This window comes from Asterias amurensis, chromosome 3 (genome assembly GCF_032118995.1).
Source record: "Asterias amurensis chromosome 3, ASM3211899v1".
Lineage (NCBI taxonomy): Eukaryota > Metazoa > Echinodermata > Asteroidea > Forcipulatida > Asteriidae > Asterias > Asterias amurensis.
Genome location: NC_092650.1, coordinates 18616834 through 18644199, shown reverse-complemented (window position 1 = coordinate 18644199; position 27366 = coordinate 18616834). Strand labels below are relative to the sequence as shown.

The 27366-nt window shown below is 39.8% G+C and overlaps 1 protein-coding gene across 1 annotated transcript; it reads left to right on the top strand.

The window, feature by feature from the left end:
* The first annotated feature begins 685 nt into the window (after window positions 1-685).
* On the top strand, window positions 686-8037 carry LOC139935357 (15-hydroxyprostaglandin dehydrogenase [NAD(+)]-like). Its single transcript, XM_071929897.1, has 7 exons — window positions 686-901; window positions 1250-1376; window positions 1829-1935; window positions 2592-2688; window positions 4488-4564; window positions 4949-5100; window positions 6682-8037. Exons 1-7 carry the CDS (start codon window positions 809-811, stop codon window positions 6818-6820), a joined length of 792 nt encoding a protein of 263 aa, XP_071785998.1. The 5' UTR covers window positions 686-808; the 3' UTR covers window positions 6821-8037.
* Window positions 8038-27366: the final 19329 nt, after the last annotated feature.

The window sequence follows — 27366 nt, the reverse complement described above, 5'->3', positions numbered from 1 at the left end:
CTACTGTGTATACTGTGCTTATTTCCTTTGCGTTTTTGTGAATCTGTTAATTGTTTGGATTTGGGGTTTAACAAAAGAAAATTGAATAGAGCTGGATGTGAACCAATGACCTCACGATTTACATGAAGGTGCTCAACTAACTGAATTGCCCTGTTTTCGGTCTTCCTATTTTGTCAATAATTTGTGATTTAATACTTGCCATTAGGTTTTTGTGTTTAAAAACATTGCCTAAGTGGACAAACTTGTGCAGTTGTCATCCAATACGCTAAAATCACCTTCAGATAAAGAAAAAAGGCGGCCTTGCAACTTTTTCTTCGAACAGTTTGTTTTGTTCCGTTTTTATGCAAATGCAAAAGCGTTCAAATCCACTAAATTTAATGCTTATTTTCTGTGCACAAATTTCATGAAATACACTTTCCATCTTTTTGACAACAAACAGTTTAGCAAACAAATCTTTCAGCTTCTGACTCTACAGATTCTGCCTCGAGGGTTTGCCAAAGAATGCAAAAGTTTCGTTCATCGGCCGCCCCCTAAAAAGAACCAGTGTTAAAAAGAGCTGGGTGGATTTCACAAAGATTTAAGACTAGTCTTATCTCGACTTAGGACGAAGTTAGGACTATATGAGTCCCAACTCTTTGTGAAATCGACTCCAGATTAATTTTAATGGACAAACTGTATAGCGCCCTCTTCAGGTTTCAGTATTCTCAACCCATCCCATCCATTCGATCCAGGGCATGTTTTGAGATTTTTCTCTCTCCATATCCAGGCTAGGCTCGGAAGGTTTCTCAGTTTTCCATACGGGCGAGAAATGAGGATCCAGGGAAAAGTTGCGTTAATTACAGGTGCTGCTGAGGGCCTGGGGGGAGCTTTCGCTGAAGAGTTATTGAAGAAAGGTGCAAAGGTAACTTCAAGCAGGCATGATGACTAACTTTGCAAGCCCCATTCCGCAGGTGGCCAAATAAAACTCGGATCTTCTTTGGTTTATGATTTCGGAACCACCACCAATTGCTCCATGGTACCGTACCACTACACCTATTCCATGAGATCCAAGTGGTCGGTCAGTTGTGTGGAAAGGGTCAAGAGGCTTTGTAATCCCATTATTAATGACCTTCCTTGCTCTATGGTCAGTGCCACCTAGCTATAAACCAGAACTTCCTGAGGTTATACAGTAGGTTGAGGAAGATTAAACGAGGGTTTAATTAAGAAGAATTACCACAACATTATCCTGATAATTCTAATTCATCCACAGGGAGTTGGTATTGCAGATGTCAATGTCTCCAAAGGTAAAGAAACAGCAGGCCTTTTCTTGTCCAAATACGGTCATCAAAAGGCTATTTTTCTTCAGTGTGATGTGACGTCGGAAAAACAGCTTGAAGGTAAGACATGGTGATGGTAAGAAAGTTAAAACCAGAGAAAACCTAGTTAATTTTGGGCCTCCCACTCCTATCGAGTTTAAAAAAAGCTCTCATGAAACTGAAACTATAACCTGTAGACCCTGATGAGTAACCCCTGTTCCAAGCGCCTTATTCCTAGAACAATGAGTATGAGGTTTGTTCGTTTGTGGGCGGAACGAACCTCGCAGTTCTAGGAGTATCAGTGCCCCCCCCCCTCCACACACACGTACATCCTCCATCCCATAGATTAGTTGCAATATAATCATAAGTTTATTAGTTGCAATTTAATCATAAGTTTATAACCTTTCTTTCCGGTTATCGCAACTACCCCTAAAGTGCGGGAAGGTTAGCTTGCCTTTTTGTACGCTTGCTGTTAGTTAGCAGGGTTTAAGTTTTGCAATTTTTCTTTAGCATTCTTTCGGTTCCCTCATCAGATGCATTCAGGAAAACGAAAGAGGAATACGGGAGGTTAGACATCGTTTGCAACAATGCAGGTATCGGTGATGAGAGGAAATGGAGACTTATGATCGACATTAACTTGGTAACTATTTGTGGGCAGTTTATGACATCTATGGCTGCGTTCGATTAGCTTCCACGGGTCGATTCCGGTGTGCTTATCCAGGTGGCTGGTTTTTTTTTTCAGGATGAACGTGTGCAGATAATTATCCCACGTTCACCTTGGAAAAGTCGTCTGTTTTTTTTTCCAGGACAGATAATTACTCACGTTTGTCCTGGAACAAAAAAATAGGAGATTTTTTTCAGGATGAACGCGGGGTAATTATCTGTGATTAAAGGCACTGGACACTGTTGACCCAATTCACGTGATGTCATCAGCGAATAATCTTGGAACCGCCATACTGGTTGGCAATGTCACTGTGCGTTGTTCAGTGAAGTGTGCATTTTAGGCGACGCGGCGTTAACACGTAAACCTTTCCACCACCAAAATGGTGAGCATGGCATAGTCGCCGCGCGTGACGTGCGTGCAAGGGGTCAATTGGTAATTGTCCAAGACCAGAGTTTTCACTTGGTGTGTACCCCAACATATATTGTAGGGCCTAGTAAAAACAAAACTGTGAAAATTTGGGCTCAATTGTCATCGAATTTGCAAGAGAATAATGAAAGAAAAAAACACCCTTATAACAACAAGCATGGTAGTTTTTATATTTCCTTGTCTGTTCTTTTGTCTTTTGATATTAGGCTGCTGTTGTTCATGGTACATACCTAGCCAGGAAGTATATGAGTAAACAGCATGGTGGCTCAGGAGGACTGGTGGTGAATATTGCTTCTATGGCAGGTAAGTAAGCAAACCCACCTTGGGGTCTTTTTTTTCATAAATCAAAAACCTTTTATCTTAATTTGGGTGTGATCCCTGGCTACACGGCAGTTAACGGTATGTATGGCTTCTGATATAGGGCTAGATAGCTCAGTTGGTAGAGCGCCAGCACGTTAATCCAGAGGTCATTGGTTCGAATCCCACTCTTGTCAATTCTTTGTTCAACCCCCAACATCATTTAAAAATTTACCCAGTCAGTTTCCCTTGTGGTTTATATTGATAAATCAAAAACCTAATGCATTGCCGAGTGTTCTTGAGCATCGAATTGAAGTTTTGATGGTTAAGTCATCGTAGTTGGTTTGAATCCCGGTTGTGACACTTAATGATGCTTTACTATAGTTGCTTCTCTTCACCATGGATATAAATGGGTACCTGAGAGGGTAGAGGTTGATATTGTGTATTGTCTCTATTTCACCTGTATGCTGGGTTTTTGTTAATTGAACCCTTACGTCTTGTCCTAATATTGTTATAAATTGCATAAATAGCCACTTAAGTTCACATGGAGTTGATTATGTCTTAGTTAAAGGAAGTGGGCACTATTGGTAATTACTCAAAATAACTATTAGCATAAAACCTTACTTGGTAACAAGTAATGGGTAGAGGTTTTTAGTAAAAAAACATTGTGAGAAACGGCTATCTGGAGTGGAGTAGTTTTCGAGAAAGAAGTAATTTTCCACGAATTTGATTTCAAAACCTCAGATTTAGAATTTGAGGTCTCGAAATCAGGCATCTGACAGCACACAACTTCGTGTGACAAGGTGGTTTTTTCTTTCATTATTATCTCGCAACTTTGAAGATCGATTGAACTCAAATTTTCACAGATTTGTTATTTTATGCATATGTATGTTGAGATACAGCAAGTGAGAAGACGAAGTGATAATTATCAATAGTGTCCAGTGTCTTTAAGTTCTCATATTAACTACACATACTGTTACATACTGATTTGATCTTCTCATTTTCTTTGTAGTATTAACAATTTGTTGTTGTTTGTTTGTCAATTGCTGAGGTTCTGGACATTTAGGGCGAGGCGCTTGCAACCAATTACCTCTTGTATACTTTTTCATGTTATTTAATATAGTTTTTTCGTATGAGTAACTAATTTTTAAAATATTTTTTGCTCCTTGTGGTTTTGTTTAGTTTTAATTCTAATTTTTCTTATTTGTGGTTTTGTAACTGTTGTTTCTATATTTAGTGTTGCTTTTTACAACAATGTATTTTTGTATTTATTTTGTCTCAAGTGCTCTTAGGCCTGGCATATGGTGCTGGCTTTGATTATTATTATCATTATTATTATGTTTTTTTGTTTATCCAGGCATAGGCCTACCTCCCACAACTTCGGCTTTTCTGACTATGCCTTAATGCAATTATGATGATTCTTTGTTGGATAGGAAATAAATGCCTTGTAATGAAATGAATGCTGTATTTCTTGTGTTTGAAGGTTTGATACTCGGTCCTCTATCACGAATTTGATTTTGAGACCTCAGATTTATAATGTGAGATCTCAAAATCAAGCAACTGAAAGCACATAACTTCGTGTGACAAGGGTGTTTTTTCTTTCATTATTTCGATTGAACTCAAATTTTCACAGATTTGTTATTTTATGCATATATGTTGAGATACAGCAAGTGAGAAAACTGGTCTTTGATAATTATCAATAGTGTCCAGTGTCTTTAAGTTCTCATATTAACTACACATGCTGTTGCATTTGTTTATACGAGTCCCTTGGAATGAAATGAATGCTGTATTTCTTATGTTTGAAGGTTTGATACTCGGTCCTCTATCACCTGTTTACACAGCAACAAAACATGGCGTGGTGGGCTTCACAAGGTCTATGGCTGTAAGTATCTTGAGGTGGAAACATCTTTAAAGGCAAAGTACTTCTCTGGTTTTTGCAACTGTTCAATTTGTTTAAACCTATAGCAATAGACCCTTCCCATGAAATATGTAAATTGCACATAGCGCGTGCGCACTAATGTTTTAGTTGGCAAAATGAGGGAACATCGCGCTGTTTTGTACACGGCTAATGGGTGCGTGACGCAGACGCGATGGCGCGTCTGCTTAGTGCACAACTCTATGGTGTTTGCCAACCAACAGGGTCTGTACGCATGCGTGAATGTAATTAGCATATTTCATGGGAAGGGTCCATTGCGATTCCCTTAGTTTGATGCAATGGGGCTGACCTGTGATGAATGACATTACATTGGTTTGTTTCTTCGTGCAGTCTTTTGATGCAGCTTTCAGCAAAGATGACATCCGCTTAAACACTATTTGTCCGTCTTTCTCTGATACTTCAATTATCAACAAGACGGTGGCTCCAGAATTCGTGGATGGTGATATCATGAAACAGGTTGCAGGGACATTGAAGTTGCTACCGTAAGTTCTAAATATTCCAAGGTATTTTTCCAGTGCAATACATACGTACAACTAAATATTTATAAAGCGCCTTTACAGCAAGATCAAAGCACTGGAAAGAGCAAGACCAATGGAACTATAAATACAACAAATTACATCTGATACAAGTGAGTTTTGAGAGATTTTTTGAACAATGGCAAAGAGTTACAATTTTTGATGCAGACTGGGAGGTTGTTCCATATTCGCGGAGCGATAAAGGAGAAAATCCAGTTGCGAGCAGATGAGAGTGTTTTGATAGTTGGGTGTTCGGTAGTGCAATATAAGTAACCATAGAATTAGTCTTGGCCCAAGATGTTAGCAAGCATTCATTAAAGCAACTTCATTGAAGTTGCTGCTTAAGTTCTTAACATTCAAGTTTGTTCTTCAAGTGAAAAATAAGTAATCATGGAATTACTCTTGGCTCAAGACCTCAGCAAGCTGATGTTAGCCGTCTACAAAGACTCCAAAACAATGTTGCAAACTCATTTGCTTACAACCCACATACGTGCAGGCCTCTAAAAGGGTATCATGGCAGAGCAGCTAAGAGCATCCAATTCAAATTCTTGTGGTTAAGTCACCGGAGTGTGGGGTTTAAATCCGGGTTGTGACCCTTGTGTCCTTGAGCAAGGCGCTTTAAAATAAATGGGGGGGGGGGTACTGAGTATACAGTGCAATTTTATCCCCATGCAAATTTAACATCTATTGAAATGTGTATTTGTTTTCCATTCCAAAGATTTAAATAAAAGTGTAATAGTACAAACAAGTAGTTCTTTATTTGGTACCCAGTAGCCAGTAGAAAACTAGAAAATCCACAGCTGTATGTATTACTTATGGTCTGTTAATTTTATAACTAACAACAGCAACAACAGTAACAAAATCAAACTTGGGTGTTTGCTTTAAACTTTTGTGCGTCTCTATATGTATTGTGTTTTAGTAATTTTAGTCTTATGAAGTTAATGTGTCCCTATTCATTATTTACCCCTTGATTTTTCTGTGTGCTTTCTGCCTCTCTCTATTTTTTTATATATATATTTTTTTATGCAAGTCGCCAGACACACAAGGCCTGAAGGCCACTTCAAGGTGTGGGCTACAATTATATTTTCTAGAGGCCGTTGCCACCTACTCCTAGGGCTGAAACAGGGTTACCCCTTTCTCTACCTGGTTGGTAGAGCAGAAAGCACTACCTCCCCAATTTGATGTAGCAAGTGTCACGATCGGGATCCGAACCCACACACTGCTGATCAAACACCAGTGCTTGAATCCGGTGCTCTTAACCGCTCGTCCATGACACTGCCATTCTATTGACTGCTTCTGTTACACTTATATTCAAATGTTCATATGTATTGTGTTGTCATTTAGCTAATTTTGTTTTCTCATGATATTGATGTGTATTAATTTATTATTTTAGTTTAAGATATTTTCTTTTCTTAGTATTATCACTGTCATTTTTATTTATACAATTATAGTATAGGAAATTGTCCCTATCGGACAAAATGTGAAAGCCATTCCTTGAAAGCTTTTATGTGCCCTTTGACCTGTGATTGATCTAATACTCCATTGTAGGGTGTCTCGAGTTGCTGAGGGCTTCATGAGGTTAGTCGAGGATGATGACCTCCATGATCAGGTCATGAGAGTCACCCACGAGCGGGGAATCGACTTCCAGAGATTTAAACCAAACCCACCGATGCCAAGTAAGATGTGAAACTGAGAGAAGTTTTAAAAAGGGGGAGAATTTGGACCAAGCAGGATTTCTGTGTACTGGGCCCAATTTCATAGCCCTGCTAAGCACACAAATTTGCTTAGCATTAAATTTCTTGCTCGATAAAAACAGGATTACCAGCCAAATTCCCATTTGTTGGATATTGCTTGATATTGGTATTCGGCTGGTGTTTGCTTGTCCTAAAAATCACGTGGGAATTTGGTTGACATTCTTGTTTTTTTCAAGGGAGAAATGTCATGCTTAGCAAATTTTTGTGCTTAGCAGCGCTATGAAATTGGGTCCAGGGCTCAATTTTATGAACACTCAAATTAGGACGAGTAACTCATCCTAACTTAGGATTGGTTCAATGCGTCCTAATGTCTTTGGGTATGGAACTTAGCTTGTCCTAAATCCTAAGATTAAACCCCAAGTTAGGAAGAGTTTTGTGAAATCGCCAGCTGGGCCCAGTTTCATAGAGTTGCTTTAGCGGAAACTATTGCTTAACAATTGTCTACTAAGCAGAAATTAGCAAGATACCAGTAACTAATTGTACACGTGAGATGACAGTTTGGCTGGTACATGTAATCTTTATCTGGTAAGCATAGTTTTGTTATGCTAAGCTACTTATTGTGCTTAAACAGCTCTATGAAATTGGGCCCTGCTCTCTAGTGGGTAACGCACCTATGTTCTGACACCCTTTGTGCATTTACCTAATCCTAACTCTAACCCTAGAGTGTGAAGCTTCGAACATAGGGTTGTCAGAACTAGGGGCCCCGGGTCACAGGGGTGTCGGTTGTTTCAAGAGATTTGTTATTTTAAGAAGTGCAGTAAGTCTCTGTGTTAACTTATGGTCAATTCTTACATGTAAGTAATAACAAATAAAAACACTTTCTGTCTTTGGGCATGCTTATTTACAATTTTGTTTATGGAAAATTTATAAAAATGCCTTGGTTTTTAATAGATGTTAAATTTGCATCGGGAAAAAGATTTTTTTAAATCCATATTCCCGATGTATTATAGCACTGTGTACTCAGTACCCTGCTTTTTGAAAATGGAAATAAATATATAGTGTTGTCATGATCAGTGAAGTTCAATTTTTTTTTGTTGCATTATTGATGATTAAGATACTATTCTTTACTGCTGAAACAAGGTTTACTCAAATTTGTATATTAATTTTGTAAATTATTGATAAATTATATTTTGATAAAATAAAAATAATGGATACCAATGCAGTGTTTTTAAATTGTGAGTTATTTTGAAGTCGGAGGAGAGTGTACAAGGTCAGCTCAGGATGGTAAACGATCCCCAAGACATGATATTTTCTTATTTTGTTTTTCCCTGAGCGGAATTGGCGTTAGCCTATAAAGCCTTTACCCTAATTTTGTACATGGGTCTGCGATTGTTCTCCAGGAAATTATCCTATTTTCCCCCGGGGGCCAAACAATGCCTGACTGGTCATGAGCTTTAGGTCCACAACTTTCCTACTACCCTCTAGTTTGGTGGTCAAGTCGGTGGTAGTGTTATCTTTCCTCACCTTCGACCTCTAGGACCCTGGGTTGACCACTAGTGACCGAATTATGACAGTCCATTGTGTATTTTGTACCAAGGACCAGTTTTCTCCAAAGTTTATACTCGTCTGGAAATCATGTGGTAATGGTCATCGTAATTAATGGGTGATGATTTTGACCTGAAACGGGAGGTTTTAATATGATGCCTGTTCTTCTTTCATACCTCTAGACTACCGGTAATACACTTTTTGATATCATAATGACAGTGTCGGTTGCGTGACCGTGTTTCAACGCTGCTTAACGGTAAGCAAGTTTGCGTGCTTACTGTTGCAGATAAATTTACTTCAGCCTTAGCGTATTTCACAGGTTAGCAAACGTATTGGGCGGCCATATTGTGTTTACCGTGGATTTGCATTGTGACGTCCTTTATTTTCGTGCGGTAAGCACCGGAAGGTTAGCATGCCTTTTCGTGTGCTTATGGATAGCAGCGTGCAAAGTAAGCACAATACTTTTAAAGACTCACTTAATTAATTTTTTTAATTGGTAACTTTTGCTTTGCCTAATGTCATTGATACTGTTAGTGCTGCTCACATGCCCTAAACGTGCTTACTATCTTATATTTTGACTGGGGAGTTCGGGACTATAAACAACAACATTAATAATAGGCCCTATCTAAATGATTATTTCGCAGGATGTGAGGTTTTTATTTTGTACTCAACATTTTTTACTCAACTTTTTTCTTCTTTATGAGCAATCGAGCAGAAGGGAAAATCGATGAAACAGTAATGCAAGAGGAGTAAGTGGATAAAAAACTTAGTGAACACTTCTATTTATTACTTCTTATTATTCTTATTTTATGCTGTGACTGACTGACTATTGCAAGTGCAAACTAAATCTACAATTTTGATTATAATTTGCCATTAAATTGAACATTAAAGCCATTATACACTTTCGGCACAGATAAAAAAAGTTCACAGATTTACAAATAACTTACAGGGTTTACAGAAGGTAACGGTGAAAGACTTCTCTTTAAAGTCACCTGGAAATAGATTACTTTTTCTTTCAAACATAAGAGTATATGCTTACGAACAATAAAACAAGTTTTTTTAGTAATTGTTTGTCACGATTTATATGTTTAAAAAATATATAAAGTTGTTTGGGGAGCTGACTCCGCCTACCCCTTTTGTGACGTCATTCAAGGCAGACTTTGCCTGCAATGCGTATAGTAAACACACGTGCAAAGTACATGTACGTCGAAGTCGTGAGTTGGTACATTTCAAAAAGTGTTTTTCTGCATTCAGCAGCAATACACCTGGGGTCGATTTCACAAAGAGCTAAAATTGGTCGCAACTGCAAATCAGTCGTAGTTGCTTAGTAAAGTGTGATGTCACAATGCAAATCACTATGGTGATACTGAAAATTTGTCTTACGATGGATTTTATTGCTTTGTGAAATCGAGCCCTGGTCGGCATTGCCGGAAAAAAAACAATTTTTTTTTTTTGAAACGTACAAACTCACGACTTGGTCCGTACATGTACTTTGCAATTGTGTTTACTATACGCATTACAGGCAAAGTCTGCCTCGATTGACGTCACGAACAGCGCCCTCTCGGGTCGGGGTCTACTCTTAAATTTGTAAATAACATAAGAACTGATTTTTTAAAACCTTAGTTAACTGTTTATTCACATTCAACTCATCAAAACACATATATTAGTGACAAAAGCTTTATTTTGAAAAAATACCACTTCCAGGTGACTTTAAATATTATTCCACGAAATGCTTTACTTTTCGAGAAAACATTTTGTTTCTTAATATGGTTCGATTGTATTATAGAGAGATTTAGAAGTACAGTCCTACCAACATGTACAAGTTGTGTACCAAAAGATTGTTGCATTTTTTAATGTCGCCGGAAACCCGGAGCGGTTATGTCCCATGTATGTTTCTGCTTACGGTCAGCAAGCAGCCCTATGAAATTGAAACTCGGAAAATTTGCACAAAACCGGCCGTTAAGTAGCCCTATATGAAATAGATAAGTTGCAATAGACGCCATCTTTACAGGCAAATTGCATTTAAGCTTGCAGGCGCGTCAAGCGCTCAGTTTATTAACACAACCACGCTGTTTACTAACCAATCAGGCAACGAGTTTTGTGAATTCTGCGCGTGCTGCACGCCTTTCTCGCGCAAAACACATGGCTATGTGTTCCAAATTGCCCGTAAAGATGGCCGATTTACGTCATGTGGGAACTATCTATACGACCCTGTTGGCTAAGGAGGGGGGGGGGGGTGTTAATATTATTCAGTAGTAGCCCCTCCCTTGTTCTGTCCAAAAGTGGGTGGGGTTTTGTTTATAGAATAATTCCACACAGTTAGATTTCAATTAGATTAGAGATTATTTAGGACGAGCAAGCATAACCGACGTGCATGGTTCAAAAAGAAGGGGGAACATTGAGAACGGCGGCATCTAGGGCGAAGGCTCGTTGTCACGGCGAGTATAAAGTTTTATGCTGCGGTCTTCCTCAACTATAGCTATAGCTGTTGTAATTGTCAATGGCCAGATCGGCAAAGGAAAATAACCATTCAAACTGAAAATGATTTGAGAATGTTTTGTCGTTCTGTTCATTAGGGAAAATGCTAATAGTTTTGTTGTATTACTCCCAGTGCAGTAGTCGAGACTGGCCTTCCTCGAGGGGAGTCCTCGCACGCACGGCTTGTTTCCAATGAAAAGCTGGATTGGCAGATGAGATCAACATAGTTCAGCGTTCTTGAAACAGTTCCCTTCATCAGGTTGCTCCATAATCGGTTGAATAAATTACATCCAAGAAAACGTTTCATCAAAATGGGCGGAAACTTTTGTTCATGGCGAGTAGTGTTTGTCTGCCATCCCTTGCAATAGTGTTGTTCTCTTGCAGCCAGATGAAAGTTAATACACAAATTAATATAAGGGCGAAAATGTTGTTCTGTGTATTTTATTCAAATCGGGGCGAAATACAGTTTTATTTACTTGCTCCGCTTTAGAAAAAAAACAAGTTGTCTTCTATTTTCAGCGATCGGGAGAATTTCCACCTTTCAACGTATTCGGTAAAATTTCACTGAATGCAGGAGTCACCATCAAATTCATGTTCCTTCAGTTCAAATGGAAACAAGTGAAATCAAAATAAAAGCAGCCGACACTCTCTTGGAAATATTCCTCTGAGACTTGGTAGCGAGTGGCGTTATTGAGCTCACAAACATGGGGCTTGGTAGACGAACCTCGCTTGATGTTGAATGAGAGACAGTCCTGGCGCTCCATACATCGTCGTCTGCAGGCAGTTACTGTGTCCGTTGGATATCGGTCCAGGGTGTGGCCGAAGAGACAGCGAGACACGAAGTGACCAGTAGACTCATCTACTGCCAGGCAGTACACGTCCATAGCGGACTGACCACAGCTGACTTGGTGAGGGCGTTCACAGACGATGAATAAGTCATAGCCTTTCCACACATCACCCCAATAGCCTAGCGTGTCAGGTTTATCCTTGTAATCACGGGTTATCATAAAGCCATAATCTTGATCGCCTTGCCAGTCATCGTCATCTGGTTGGTTTGGCTCCCACTTCCGATATTCAGTAGGATATTTACCATTCTCGATGCAGTTCCATTCACCTTCAACTTCAGCGTCATTGCAATTAATCCAAATGCCGAATGGATTTCCATGGTGCTGAAACGAACTGAGTATGAATTCATTTTCGCCATCTGAGCTTGGGACCATCATAGATGCGTTGTTACGGTCACACTGCATCACGGCAGTTGACCAGTCGCCCTTCAAGGATCCATCCAGACCCAAGTAGCAAGAATCAGCATAAGGCACCCATCCGTAAGGGCACCCTCTCGATGCAAAGACATTTTTTGTTACCGTGATGATAGCCGCCAAATAAACTAAAATGTAATAAGTTGCCGCACTAACTCGACATGCCATCTTGCACATCTGCCTTGCTAAACTGGCCACGTAGGTGGTGGTCTGGTCTATCAATACTATCTACCATTCAATGAGGCAAAGTAATGGTCTTGCCAAAGATACCTACATAAATGTTTTGGGTCTACAGGGTTAACACAAAGCCAGTTGCTCTTGTATGATAATACTAGAGTATTAATAAAGTATTCGTTGTCACAGAAACGATAGAGTGCAAAAAGGTAAAGCAGTCGGTCCGGTGCCTCCTTAGACTTAATGGCGCCACTTAATTGTCACGAAAAACAAACGTATGGCACGCTATTCTACTAGCTATTCTACGGAGCCCCCATAGGGATATCGGTACTTAAAAGAAACTTAGAAGTAACAATACAAAAATCATGCGGAAGCAAATAATGACCAAGGTCGTGACATTAGTACGGAGCCCAAAGAGGGACAGTATTTTGTTGTTGAATGAAATAAATTTGTTCCCTAAGATGTTGTTCCCTCAAAAGATAAGTTGGTCACCTCGAAATACTATTTTGCTCCCTCAAGTACTATTTCGTTCCTTTGAATATTGTTTTGCTCCATTAAACTATTACTTCGAAAGAGTTTTTCGATTCTATGATTGTTGTTGGTCATGCTATGTTAATTCGTTCTATCGAAATTGAGGGAACGAAAACATACTACAAGGGAATAAAATGGTACGATGAGGTCAGGGACTAAAATAACATATATATTTTTTTCATTATTTAAGAAAGAAAATCAAATATTTTAACTGTCCCTATATGGACTCCGTACCAGTTTTATTTACGATGAAACATCCGTGGTCGTAAAGTGCTTCTGCATTACAGAGTGTTTAAGTGCAATGATAAATTGTTTACATATAATTTTGAAATATTAAAACCCCATGGGGTCGGGTCAAGGTGATGATGCTTAGTGAGAATTAGGTCATCCTTTATCATTCTGTAAAATTGGTACCCGGCCATATTGACCATACAAAGTGTATAGATCTCAAACGGTTTTGTGCACATTTTTGAATTTGTAACCAGTAATTTCTGGTACATGTTTGACGTGCGAATTATCGGATGTTAAACGTCCAACCGTCCAACTAGCAAAATATTCCAGCGCCGCCGCGCCGCTACTAAAACAAAGAAGCACCTGTGCAAAAGGTTGTGATCCGATTTGTGCATTGTTTAATGTTGCCGGATATTTTGGAAGTTACACTTCCAGGGGTTATGATCGAGCAATGCATGCTGGGAAAAAATGGCGCGACGAGATCGATCACCCCTGGGAATGAGGTTGATGTTATATAGACTAGAATACAAAGAAGCTCCTGGGGAGGATTTGCACATTGCTTGAAAAAGTAGAATTTGAACATTAGAGAGGATTTCAAACCTCAAGTCACACAGAAGATGTACAGGGGTCGATTTCACAACGAGTTAGGACTAGTCCTAGGAGATATGCAAATTGCATGGATAGTCCCAAGTTAGGACGAGTAACTGGTCCGAACTCGAGATAAGACTAGTCCTAACTCTTTGTGAAATCCACCCCAGGTATGTCTACACAGTGGCATGGATTTGGGTTATTTTGAGTAATAACCATTAGTGTCCACTGCCTTTAAAACTTGTTTTAGTAATTTTACTTTGGATTGAAGCTCTGGAAAACAAACAGGTGTGTAATGAAGTTGAAGTTGGATAGATAGTTGGTAAATGATTGGAATCATGCCCAGTTCAAATTATATCATCTTTAAATTATATCATCTGATAGATCTATTCTATGTGTTATGCAGACTCAAGGCTGTTTATCTACATGTATATAAAAAAAAACTACGTTAAAAAAAGCTCTGACCGTAAAAACAAAATAATTAATTTAATGCAGTTGCAACTATAACACACTGCCCAAATACGCTAAATAAGGGTAATAGGGGAGTTTAGCTACGCTTCAAAACGCAAGGTGCTGGAATTACTTTCTGCATCACATGTCTAAAACCTCCACCATGTGCCTTCACTCCCGGCTGCTAATCAAAACAAGCATAATCAAGTAACTTCCAACCAAACTGACTGAATTATAAACAATAATTTTGTTATTTTGTTATGGACAGCTAAAAGCTGTCAACATCCAGTGCACACAAAGGTTATACGAGATTTAAATGAGTAAAATGCTTGTAAAACGTTCCTTTGTGAGTAACACAGCCCTGGACGGTTAAACACGGACGGCAAGTCGGTGTGTTTGGATACATATCCATATCTTCATGGTATCTCAAATCTGATTTTAGTGGCAGTATTACCATTGAGGAATGATTCACAAAAAACATAGAGCTAGAAACACATACTCTCAGAACCATAGAGCTTGTAGGCATGGTTGAACCATGGATGAAGAAAATCTTCCTCCATGGCTGAACTGGCGTGTTTACCAAAAGATACATGTTGATGACGATAGACGTGGGTTGATTAATTATTCTGTGTACCCGAGCGTCAAATCTGCTATCCACCTATAGTAAAGGCTAAAAGAAAATCAGTGACTGAAGAATGAATGAAACCGTTGTGCACAATGCTATTCAGTGAATGAGGCTGTCCTTTTAAAAGGCTTTCAAACTGTTCGCCTGTTTTGAAAGTCCAACCGTTTCCAGCACTCAAGCTACGAACCGTCCAGGGCTGTGTTACTCACAAAGGACCGTTACAAGCAAATTCCTCATTTAAATCTCGTATAACCTTTGGGTGCACTGGATGTTAAACTGTCAATAACTCGGAGAAATTTCTCCAAGCTGCCCGTGGAAGAACTACCTGAAGCCCATCAACAAGCGTCGGACTTAAAAAACTTGGTAAACACAACATTATAAAAGGCGCAATCAGGATGACAGGAAAACAGATTTTAGTGGTCTTTCTGCTCCATGTCAGCCAACTGCTTTGTGTCCGAGCAGGGTCATATTTCTACGAGCTAGAATGGCTGCGAGCTGACGGGACCTCGGCAACGTCGTATGTGTTTCGAGAGGGGGAAACGGCCATCGCAAAGTGCCGGGTGACAACTCGATCGGGGCCCCCTATCGATTCTTTCTCGTTCGAGTGGAAGCGACACAACAGTACCGGTGAGAGAGTGATCATCTCGCAAGGCGAACGGCTCGTCTACACGGGGAAAGACCGAGGTCGCTTCTCGCAGATCACCCTCGCCCAAGTCAATTCGAATACCGTGGAATATCGGCTTACGGTCAGGGACATTGACCGCTACGATTCCGACGGGTACGTCTTCTTCTGTAGACTGGAACAATCTTCTGAAGCAGACTTTGTTTCCTTCGTCCCGTCGAAATTTCTCCGGGTTAGCTGGGTCGCTCCCTCCCCGCAATGTTCGGCAGACGTGGCTCGGAAGGCCAAGAAGGGTGAGTCGGTGGTGTATCAATGCTCGGCTAGTGACACCGACGGAGTGCTGCGGACAAACGGGTCTCTCTCGCTCTGGAAAGACGGCGACGAACTAAGCGACGTGGTGGGGAACAAACAAGAACTTGAATCCGAAGTTCAGTATAGTCTGAGTCACAAGGTGGATGTTTCTGATGATTATGCCGCCGAAACTTACATGTGCCGATTTGTGGCGTTCGGCGGTTTCATGAATTATGACTATAACTGCACCTTCGACAAGCCGGTCTGTGTGGTTGTTGATACCACTCTGCCCTGTGGTTCAAAGCTCGTTGGGGGAGCAGAAATCCACTCTGGCAGTCTCATCTTGACATGTTGCATCTCACTTGCGGCGGCAATTTTCGGGATAATGTAAGAGAATAACAGTTACACTGAACTGTGATTTTGAAACTTTAAATTACAAGTGTGTGAGATAATTAAGCCCGTCTGCTTTACATTGTATTAAAATAAAAGCACCCATTCTGATAAAATTATGTTTTTACAATTTATATATTTTATTAATATTAGATTTACCGTCCCGTCATTGCGGTCGGTCGGTAGGCCTATGTGAAGAAATTGCATTTTATAAGAAAATGTACCATTATAATGTCGAAAACAAAATCGAGAAATACCTTGTTAAAACAAATGGCATTCAAACTTGCAAAACATGTACTAAGATAATAAGGAAGCAATTTCGGCAGTCGCTGACGATCTCTGAAGCGTCGAAGGTGTGATTTAAAAATAAATGGTTATGGAGATAAAAAAGCCTGGGGCCCGGGGTCCAAGTTATTTCGAAAATACCCTAATGATTTAGCAATGAAAGTTTGGTTTTAAATTGTTTACTAACACTAACGTAAACTACGGTGCTTTACGGTGCAATTGGGACAATAACTTAATTTTTTGTTTAAATTGGAAATATATAACTACTATACTATTACTATACCTCTGACGAAGGTCCGGTTGGATCGAAAGCTAAGGCCATCTACCTCACGGCACTATTGGCACTATATTACTCTTAAACAATATAACGTTTTTATAAAGTACATATAGGTTTTCTCGGTCAACTTCGGAACAAGAGCAGCCAATTTAACCACCAAGCTATTCTATTTCGCGCAAAATCGAATGCTACTCAAAAGGGTCATTCGATTTCGTTTTGTGATTAGTCAAATGTAATGTTGCGTAATTCGACTTAAAAAAATTGTCATTCAATTTAACAATTCATCAAAGCAGCATTCAAATTCTTGAGGCGTGTGTGTCACGAAAAAGAATGACGATGGGCTAAATTGAACAGAGTGCTAAAGGAATTTGACTCGACTCAAAACGAAATTTAATGGCCGAATTCTGAATTTGAAACGCAATAACAACTGGAGAGGCAAAACAGCTTTAATTCGAACGCATGAAAATGAAATTGACTGCTGATGTGCCGAATTTGACCGAGAAAACCTATAGTATATTACTATTACCATACCTCTGACGAAAGTCCGGTTTAGATCGAAAGCTATAATAAGGCCATCTACCTCATGGCACTACATAACTCTTAAATATAACGTTTGTATTATAAAGTACTTATTATAATTATACATACTGTAGTTTTTATTAAAATATAACATGGACCGTTAAACGTTAACCTCATTTATTGCTATATCAATAAAATAAAATAAAATACTTTATTGGAAAAACCACCAACTAGGCTGTTACGTGTGTGGATTGTATGTGATTGTGCATAACTAAATTGTTTTTCTTGAACATGAAATTACGGATCATTTTAGTAATTTTATAATACGGTATATGTGGTACTGTTGGTGGGCTAATAGAACAAGTATTCTCACTTGGTGTATCCTCATGTACTAAAACACATTAACAAAACCTGTGGACATGTGGGATCAAATTGTCATCGAAGTTGCAGGCGGAAAACAATTAAAGAAACAACACCATTGTGGCACGGCATTGTGTACTTTCAGACGCCTTAAAGGCAGTGGACACTTTTGGTAGTTGTCAGAGATAGCCTTCACAGTTGGTGTATCTCAACATATGCATAAAATAACAAACCTGTGAAAATTTGAGCTCAATCGGTCTTCGAACTTGCGAGATAATAATGAAAGAAAAAAACCCACCCATGTCACACGAATGAGTTGTGTGCGTTTAGATGGTTGATTTCGAGACCTCAAGTTCTAAATCTGAGGTCTCGAAATCAAATTCGTGGAACATTACTTCTTTCTCGAAAACTATGGCACTTCAGAGGGAGCCGTTTCTCACAATGTGTTATACCGTCAACCTCTCCCCATTACTCGTCCCCAAGAAAGGTTTTATGCTTAAAATTATTTTGAGTAATTACCAATAGTTTCCACTGCCTTTAATTAGAAAGATAAAACACGCCCGAACTCTTTCTCATATATATTTTTGTGTGTGGAAAAGGTAGACACAATATTATCACAAGAGCTATTAGGCCTAAGAGCTATTAGGTCTATCGGAGTCATCTGCAAACTTTCAACAACCTGATAAAATACCTCCCTTTATGGTTACTTTGTTTCCAAAATATTCAACAACACGAGTTTTTAACATGATTGTGCATAATTCTTACAAATTCATGGCAATCTGTATTTACTTCGCATTTTTGGCTCTCCGTAGTTTTTTTTAACCTCGGTTGGCAAAATAACTCGGGCCGTAAAGTTGCGATAGAAAAACCTATAAATGATGGGCCGTGTTTGATTTGGCGACTTTGGCTTAGGCTGGATTGGCGCGTCATAGTATCTTGAAGTATAGGACGTCTTTAGCCCTTAGCATCAGCCGTCGTAGCTGCAGTCGCAGCAGTTTGTCAAGGGGCGTGGCCTATCTGTATCAACAAAGTATGTCGGTTGGGCATGGTCGGTCGAAATGACAAAACTATCAATCGCGTTAAAAAACCAATCAACATTTTTTTCTGACAAGATTCATGAGCTGAAAGATCTTACGATTTGTTGATTTGTTTCCACCAAATTCTTTGTACTAAATGCAGTGGACACTATTGGTAATTACTCAAAATAATTATTAGCATAAAACCTTTCTCGGTAACGAGTAATTGGGAGAGATTGATAGTTTAAAACAATGTGAGAAACGGGCTCCCTCTGAAGTAGTGTAGTTTTCGAGAAAGAAGTAATTTTCCACGATTTTGATTTCGAGACCTCAGATTTAGATTTTGAGGTCTCGAAATCAAGCATGTGAAAGTACACAACTTCGTGTGACAAGTTTTTTTGTTCTTCTTTCATTATTATCTCGCAACTTCGACGACCGATTGAGCTCAGTTTTTTACAGGTTTGTTATTTTATAAATATGTTGAGATACACCATGGAGGTAGTGGATACACCAAGTGAGAAGGCTAGTCTTTGACAGTTACCAATAGTGTCCAATCTTTAAATTGTCGTAGCATTTACAAACTATGTCTATCTGGTTTTAACTTTCTATAGTTTTACAGCCTCAGTTGGCAAAATCTCGGTTTGTGAAGTTGCGATAGATAAGTCTATTCCGATACGGCCATAGTGTCTCGACAAGCAAAAACAGTCAACTTACAAACTACATTCAGTTAACCAACAGGTGATATAATTATTTAATTGCAATCTGAAGTAAGTGATACTGTGCATATATAAATAATAACAAATGGCAGTAAAGATAATTACATTCATAAAGTATTTCTAGTTAGTTTCACATTAAATATTCAAGTGGAAATGTTAACATAAACTAATATAATACATATATACGTTTTGTTGGCAATAAGGAGTGCTATCACATCTCCAATAGGACAAGACTAAAAATATTATTAAACGTGTATGACAATAAAATTTCTATTTTAATTATTGTTTTTAAATAACTGCTTTTTAAAATTAACCGAGCCAATTGGCCAACACCTCTAAAAAAACGCAGCTCATTATATAGCTCTATGATACCATTACACAGAGTTGAACTCGATCGGGTTGAACCATGAGTTAAACCATCTCTTCCTTACTCTATTACTTTACTCTTTTGTGACGTCATTCAAGGCAGACTTTGCCTGCAATGCGTATAGTAAACACACGTGCAAAGTACATGTACGTCCAAGTCGTGAGTTGGTACATTTCAAAAAGTGTTTTTCTGCATTCAGCAGCAATACACCTGGGGTCGATTTCACAAAGAGCTAAAATTGGTCGCAACTGCAAATCAGTCGTAGTTGCTTAGTAAAGTGTGATGTCACAATGCAAATCACTATGGTGATACTGAAAATTTGTCTTACGATGGATTTTATTGCTTTGTGAAATCGAGCCCTGGTCGGCATTGCCGGAAAAAAAACAATTTTTTTTTTTTGAAACGTACAAACTCACGACTTGGTCCGTACATGTACTTTGCAATTGTGTTTACTATACGCATTACAGGCAAAGTCTGCCTCGATTGACGTCACGAACAGCGCCCTCTCGGGTCGGGTTCTACTCTTAAATTTGTAAATAACATAAGAACTGATTTTTTAAAACCTTAGTTAACTGTTTATTCACATTCAACTCATCAAAACACATATATTAGTGACAAAAGCTTTATTTTGAAAAAATACCACTTCCAGGTGACTTTAAATATTATTCCACGAAATGCTTTACTTTTCGAGAAAACATTTTGTTTCTTAATATGGTTCGATTGTATTATAGAGAGATTTAGAAGTACAGTCCTACCAACATGTACAAGTTGTGTACCAAAAGATGGTTGCATTTTTTAATGTCGCCGGAAACCCGGAGCGGTTATGTCCCATGTATGTTTCTGCTTACGGTCAGCAAGCAGCCCTATGAAATTGAAACTCGGAAAATTTGCACAAAACCGGCCGTTAAGTAGCCCTATATGAAATAGATAAGTTGCAATAGACGCCATCTTTACGGGCAAATTGCATTTAAGCTTGCAGGCGCGTCAAGCGCTCAGTTTATTAACACAACCACGCTGTTTACTAACCAATCAGGCAACGAGTTTTGTGAATTCTGCGCGTGCTGCACGCCTTTCTCGCGCAAAACACATGGCTATGTGTTCCAAATTGCCCGTAAAGATGGCCGATTTACGTCATGTGGGAACTATCTATACGACCCTGTTGGCTAAGGAGGGGGGGGGGGGGTGTTAATATTATTCAGTAGTAGCCCCTCCCTTGTTCTGTCCAAAAGTGGGTGGGGTTTTGTTTATAGAATAATTCCACACAGTTAGATTTCAATTAGGTTAGAGATTATTTAGGACGAGCAAGCATAACCGACGTGCATGGTTCAAAAAGAAGGGGGAACATTGAGAACGGTGGCATCTAGGGCGAAGGCTCGTTGTCACGGCGAGTATAAAGTTTTATGCTGCGGTCTTCCTCAACTATAGCTATAGCTGTTGTAATTGTCAATGGCCAGATCGGCAAAGGAAAATAACCATTCAAACTGAAAATGATTTGAGAATGTCTTGTCGTTCTGTTCATTAGGGAAAATGCTAATAGTTTTGTTGTATTACTCCCAGTGCAGTAGTCGAGACTGGCCTTCCTCGAGGGGAGTCCTCGCACGCACGGCTTGTTTCCAATGAAAAGCTGGATTGGCAGATGAGATCAACATAGTTCAGCGTTCTTGAAACAGTTCCCTTCATCAGGTTGCTCCATAATCGGTTGAATAAATTACATCCAAGAAAACGTTTCATCAAAATGGGCGGAAACTTTTGTTCATGGCGAGTAGTGTTTGTCTGCCATCCCTTGCAATAGTGTTGTTCTCTTGCAGCCAGATGAAAGTTAATACACAAATTAATATAAGGGCGAAAATGTTGTTCTGTGTATTTTATTCAAATCGGGGCGAAATACAGTTTTATTTACTTGCTCCGCTTTAGAAAAAAAACAAGTTGTCTTCTATTTTCAGCGATCGGGAGAATTTCCACCTTTCAACGTATTCGGTAAAATTTCACTGAATGCAGGAGTCACCATCAAATTCATGTTCCTTCAGTTCAAATGGAAACATGTGAAATCAAAATAAAAGCAGCCGACACTCTCTTGGAAATATTCCTCTGAGACTTGGTAGCGAGTGGCGTTATTGAGCTCACAAACATGGGGCGTGGTAGACGAACCTCGCTTGATGTTGAATGAGAGACAGTCCTGGCGCTCCATACATCGTCGTCTGCAGGCAGTTACTGTGTCCGTTGGATATCGGTCCAGGGTGTGGCCGAAGAGACAGCGAGACACGAAGTGACCAGTAGACTCATCTACTGCCAGGCAGTACACGTCCATAGCGGACTGACCACAGCTGACTTGGTGAGGGCGTTCACAGACGATGAATAAGTCATAGCCTTTCCACACATCACCCCAATAGCCTAGCGTGTCAGGTTTATCCTTGTAATCACGGGTTATCATAAAGCCATAATCTTGATCGCCTTGCCAGTCATCGTCATCTGGTTGGTTTGGCTCCCACTTCCGATATTCAGTAGGATATTTACCATTCTCGATGCAGTTCCATTCACCTTCAACTTCAGCGTCATTGCAATTAATCCAAATGCCGAATGGATTTCCATGGTGCTGAAACGAACTGAGTATGAATTCATTTTCGCCATCTGAGCTTGGGACCATCATAGATGCGTTGTTACGGTCACACTGCATCACGGCAGTTGACCAGTCGCCCTTCAAGGATCCATCCAGACCCAAGTAGCAAGAATCAGCATAAGGCACCCATCCGTAAGGGCACCCTCTCGATGCAAAGACATTTTTTGTTACCGTGATGATAACCGCCAAATAAACTAAAATGTAATAAGTTGCCGCAATAACTCGACATGCCATCTTGCACATCTGCCTTGCTAAACTGGCCACGTAGGTGGCGGTCTGGTCTATCAATACTATCTACCATTCAATGAGGCAAAGTAATGGTCTTGCCAAAGATACCTACATAAATGTTTTGGGTCTACAGGGTTAACACAAAGCCAGTTGCTCTTGTATGATAATACTAGAGTATTAATAAAGTATTCGTTGTCACAGAAACGATAGAGTGCAAAAAGGTAAAGCAGTCGGTCCGGTGCCTCCTCAGACTTAATGGCGCCACTTAATTGTCACGAAAAACAAACGTATGGCACGCTATTCTACTAGCTATTCTACGGAGCCCCCATAGGGATATCGGTACTTAAAAGAAACTTAGAAGTAACAATACAAAAATCATGCGGAAGCAAATAATGACCAAGGTCGTGACATTAGTACGGAGCCCAAAGAGGGACAGTATTTTGTTGTTGAATGAAATAAATTTGTTCCCTAAGATGTTGTTCCCTCAAAAGATAAGTTGGTCACCTCGAAATACTATTTTGCTCCCTCAAGTACTATTTCGTTCCTTTGAATATTGTTTTGCTCCATTAAACTTTTACTTCGAAAGAGTTTTTCGATTTTATGATTGTTGTTGGTCATGCTATGTTAATTCGTTCTATCGAAATTGAGGGAACGAAAACATACTACAAGGGAATAAAATGGTACGATGAGGTCAGGGACTAAAATAACATATATATTTTTTTCATTATTTAAGAAAGAAAATCAAATATTTTAACTGTCCCTATATGGACTCCGTACCAGTTTTATTTACGATGAAACATCCGTGGTCGTAAAGTGCTTCTGCATTACAGAGTGTTTAAGTGCAATGATAAATTGTTTACATATAATTTTGAAATATTAAAACCCCATGGGGTCGGGTCAAGGTGATGATGCTTAGTGAGAATTAGGTCATCCTTTATCATTCTGTAAAATTGGTACCCGGCCATATTGACCATACAAAGTGTATAGATCTCAAACGGTTTTGTGCACATTTTTGAATTTGTAACCAGTAATTTCTGGTACATGTTTGACGTGCGAATTATCGGATGTTAAACGTCCAACCGTCTAACTAGCAAAATATTCCAGCGCCGCCGCGCCGCTACTAAAACAAAGAAGCACCTGTGCAAAAGGTTGTGATCCGATTTGTGCATTGTTTAATGTTGCCGGATATTTTGGAAGTTACACTTCCAGGGGTTATGATCGAGCAATGCATGCTGGGAAAAAATGGCGCGACGAGATCGATCACCCCTGGGAATGAGGTTGATGTTATATAGACTAGAATACAAAGAAGCTCCTGGGGAGGATTTGCACATTGCTTGGAAAAGTAGAATTTGAACATTAGAGAGGATTTCAAACCTCAAGTCACACAGAAGATGTACAGGGGTCGATTTCACAACGAGTTAGGACTAGTCCTAGGAGATATGCAAATTGCATGGATAGTCCCAAGTTAGGACGAGTAACTGGTCCGAACTCGAGATAAGACTAGTCCTAACTCTTTGTGAAATCCACCCCAGGCATGTCTACACAGTGGCATGGATTTGGGTTATTTTGAGTAATAACCATTAGTGTCCACTGCCTTTAAAACTTGTTTTAGTAATTTTACTTTGGATTAAAGCTCTGGAAAACAAACAGGTGTGTAATGAAGTTGAAGTTGGATAGATAGTTGGTAAATGATTGGAATCATGCTCAGTTCAAGTTATATCATCTTAATATTATATCATCTGATAGATCTATTCTATGTGTTATGCAGACTCAAGGTTGTTTATCTACATGTATATATATATTAAAAAAACTACGTTAAAAAAAGCTCTGACCGTAAAAATAAAATAATTATTAAATGCAGTTGCAACTATAACACACTGCCCAAATACGCTACAGGGGAGTTTAGCTACGCTTCAAAACGCAAGGTGCTGGAATTACTTTCTGCATCACATGTCTAAAACCTCCACCATGTGCCTTCACTCCCGGCTGCTAATCAAAACAAGCATACTCAAGTTACTTCCAACCAAACTGACTGAATTATAAACAATAATTTTGTTATTTTGTTATTGACAGCTGAGAAAGCAGTCAACATCCAGTGCATCCAAGGATTATACGAGATTTAAATGAGTAAAATGCTTGTGACGGTCCTTTGTGAGTAACGCAGCCCAGCCCCCGATTTCACGAAGCGCTGCGACGCGTCGCAAGTGCAAGTTGCGACCGGTTACACGTCGTAAGTTGCGAACTCGTCGCAGCCGCGGCGTGTCTTAGGTCTGCGACGCATCGCAAAACCTGCGATGCGTCGCAACTTGCGATGACTTTCACACGGACGGCAAGTCGGTGTGTTTGGATACATATCCATATCTTCATGGTATCTCAAATCTGATTTTAGTGGCAGGTGTTACCATTGAGGAATGATTCACAAAAACCATAGAGCTAGAAGCACATACTCTCAGAACCTTAGAGCTTGTACGCATGGTTGAACCATGGATGAAGAAAATCTTCCTCCATGGCTGAACTGGCATGTATACCAACAGATACATGTTGATGACGATAGACGTGGGCTGATTAATTATTCTGTGTACCCGAGCGTCAAATCTGCCATCCACTTATAGTAAAGGCTAAAAGAAAATCAGGGACAGAAGAATGAAAGAAACCGTTGTGCACAATGCTATCCAGTGAATGAGGCTGTCCTTTTAAAAGGCTTTCAAACTGTTTTCCTGTTTTGAAAGTCCAACCGTTTCCAGCATTCAAGCTACGAACCGTCCAGGGATGTGTTACTCACCAAGGGAGTTACAAGCAAATTCCTCATTTAAATCTCGTAGAACCTTTGGGTGCAGTGGATGTTAAACTGTCAATAACTCGGAGAAATTTCTCCAAGCTGCCCGTGGAAGAACTACCTAAAGCCCATCAACAAGCGTCGAACTTAAAAAACTTGGTAAACACAACACTATAAAAGGCGCAATCAGGATGACAGGAAAACAGATTTTAGTGGTCTTTCTGCTCCATGTCAGCCAACTGCTTTGTGTCCGAGCAGGGTCATATTTCTACGAGCTAGAATGGCTGCGAGCTGACAGGACCTCGGCAACGTCGTATGTGTTTCGAGAGGGGGAAACGGCCATCGCAAAGTGCCGGGTGACAACTCGATCGGGGCCCCCTATCGATTCTTTCTCGTTCGAGTGGAAGCGACACAACAGTACCGGTGAGAGAGTGATCATCTCGCAAGGCGAACGGCTCGTCTACACGGGGAAAGACCGAGGTCGCTTCTCGCAGATCACCCTCGCCCAAGTCAATTCGAATACCGTGGAATATCTGCTTACGGTCAGGGACATTGACCGCTACGATTCCGACGGGTACGTCTTCTTCTGTAGACTGGAACAATCTTCTGAAGCAGACTTTGTTTCCTTCGTCCCGTCGAAACTTCTCCGGGTTAGCTGGGTCGCTCCCTCCCCGCAATGTTCGGCAGACGTGGCTCGGAAGGCCAAGAAGGGTGAGTCGGTGGTGTATCAATGCTCGGCTAGTGACACCGACGGAGTGCTGCGGACGAACGGGTCTCTCTCGCTCTGGAAAGACGGCGACGAACTAAGCGACGTGGTGGGGAACAAACAAGAACTTGAATCCGAAGTTCAGTATAGTCTGAGTCACAAGGTGGATGTTTCTGATGATTATGCCGCCGAAACTTACATGTGCCGATTTGTGGCGTTCGGCGGTTTCATGAATTATGACTATAACTGCACCTTCGACAAGCCGGTCTGTGTGGTTGTTGATACCACTCTGCCCTGTGGTTCAAAGCTCGTTGGGGGAGCAGAAACCCACGTTGGCAGTCTCATCTTGACATGTTGCATCTCACTTGCGGCGGCAATTTTCGGGATAATGTAATAGAATAACAGTTACACTGAACTGTGATTTTGAAACTTTAAATTACAAGTGTGTGAGATAATTAAGCCCGTCTGCTTTACATTGTATTAAAATAAAAGCACCCATTCTGATAAAATTATGTTTTTACAATTTATATATTTTATTAATATTAGATTTACCGTCCCGTCATTGCGGTCGGTCGGTAGGCCTATGTGAAGAAATTGCATTTTATAAGAAAATGTGCCATTATAATGCCGAAAACAAAATCGAGAAATACCTTGTTAACAAAAATGGCATTCAAACTTGCAAAACATGTACTAAGATAATAAGGAAGCAATTTCGGCAGTCGCTGACGATCTCTGAAGCGCCGAAGGTGTGATTTAAAAATAAATGGCTATGGAGATAAAAAAGCCTGGGGCCCGGGGTCCAAGTTATTTCGAAAATACCCTAATGATTTAGCAATGAAAGTTTGGTTTTAAATTGTTTACTAACACTAACGTAAACTACGGTGCTTTACGGTGCAATTGGGACAATAACTTAATTTTTTGTTTAAATTGGAAATATATAACTACTATACTATTACCATACCTCTGACGAAGGTCCGGTTGGATCGAAAGCTAAGGCCATCTACCTCATGGCACTATTGGCACTATATTACTCTTAAACAATATAACGTTTTTATAAAGTACATATAGGTTTTCTCGGTCAATTTCGGAACAAGAGCAGCCAATTTAACCACCAAGCTATTCTATTTCGCGCAAAATCGAATGCTACTCAAAAGGGTCATTCGATTTCGTTTTGTGATTAGTCAAATGTAATGTTGCGTCATTCGACTTAACAAAATAGTCATTCAATTTAACAATTCATCAAAGCAGCATTCAAATTCTTGAGGCGTGTGTGTCACGAAAAAGAATGACGATGGGCTAAATTGAACAGAGTGCTAAAGGAATTTGACTCGACTCAAAACGAAATTTAATGGCCGAATTCTGAATTTGAAACGCAATAACAACTGGAGAGGCAAAACAGCTTTAATTCGAACGCATGAAAATGAAATTGACTGCTGATGTGCCGAATTTGACCAAGAAAACCTATAGTATATTACTATTACCATACCT

Coding starts and splice junctions, on each gene's coding strand:
- LOC139935357 (XM_071929897.1), top strand. CDS start 809: ATGAGGATCCAGGGAAAAGTTGCGTTAATTACAGGTGCTGCTGAGGGC. Junction 902..1,249: donor TATTGAAGAAAGGTGCAAAG/GTAACTTCAAGC, acceptor ATTCATCCACAG/GGAGTTGGTATTGCAGATGT. Junction 1,936..2,591: donor TTATGATCGACATTAACTTG/GTAACTATTTGT, acceptor TTTTGATATTAG/GCTGCTGTTGTTCATGGTAC.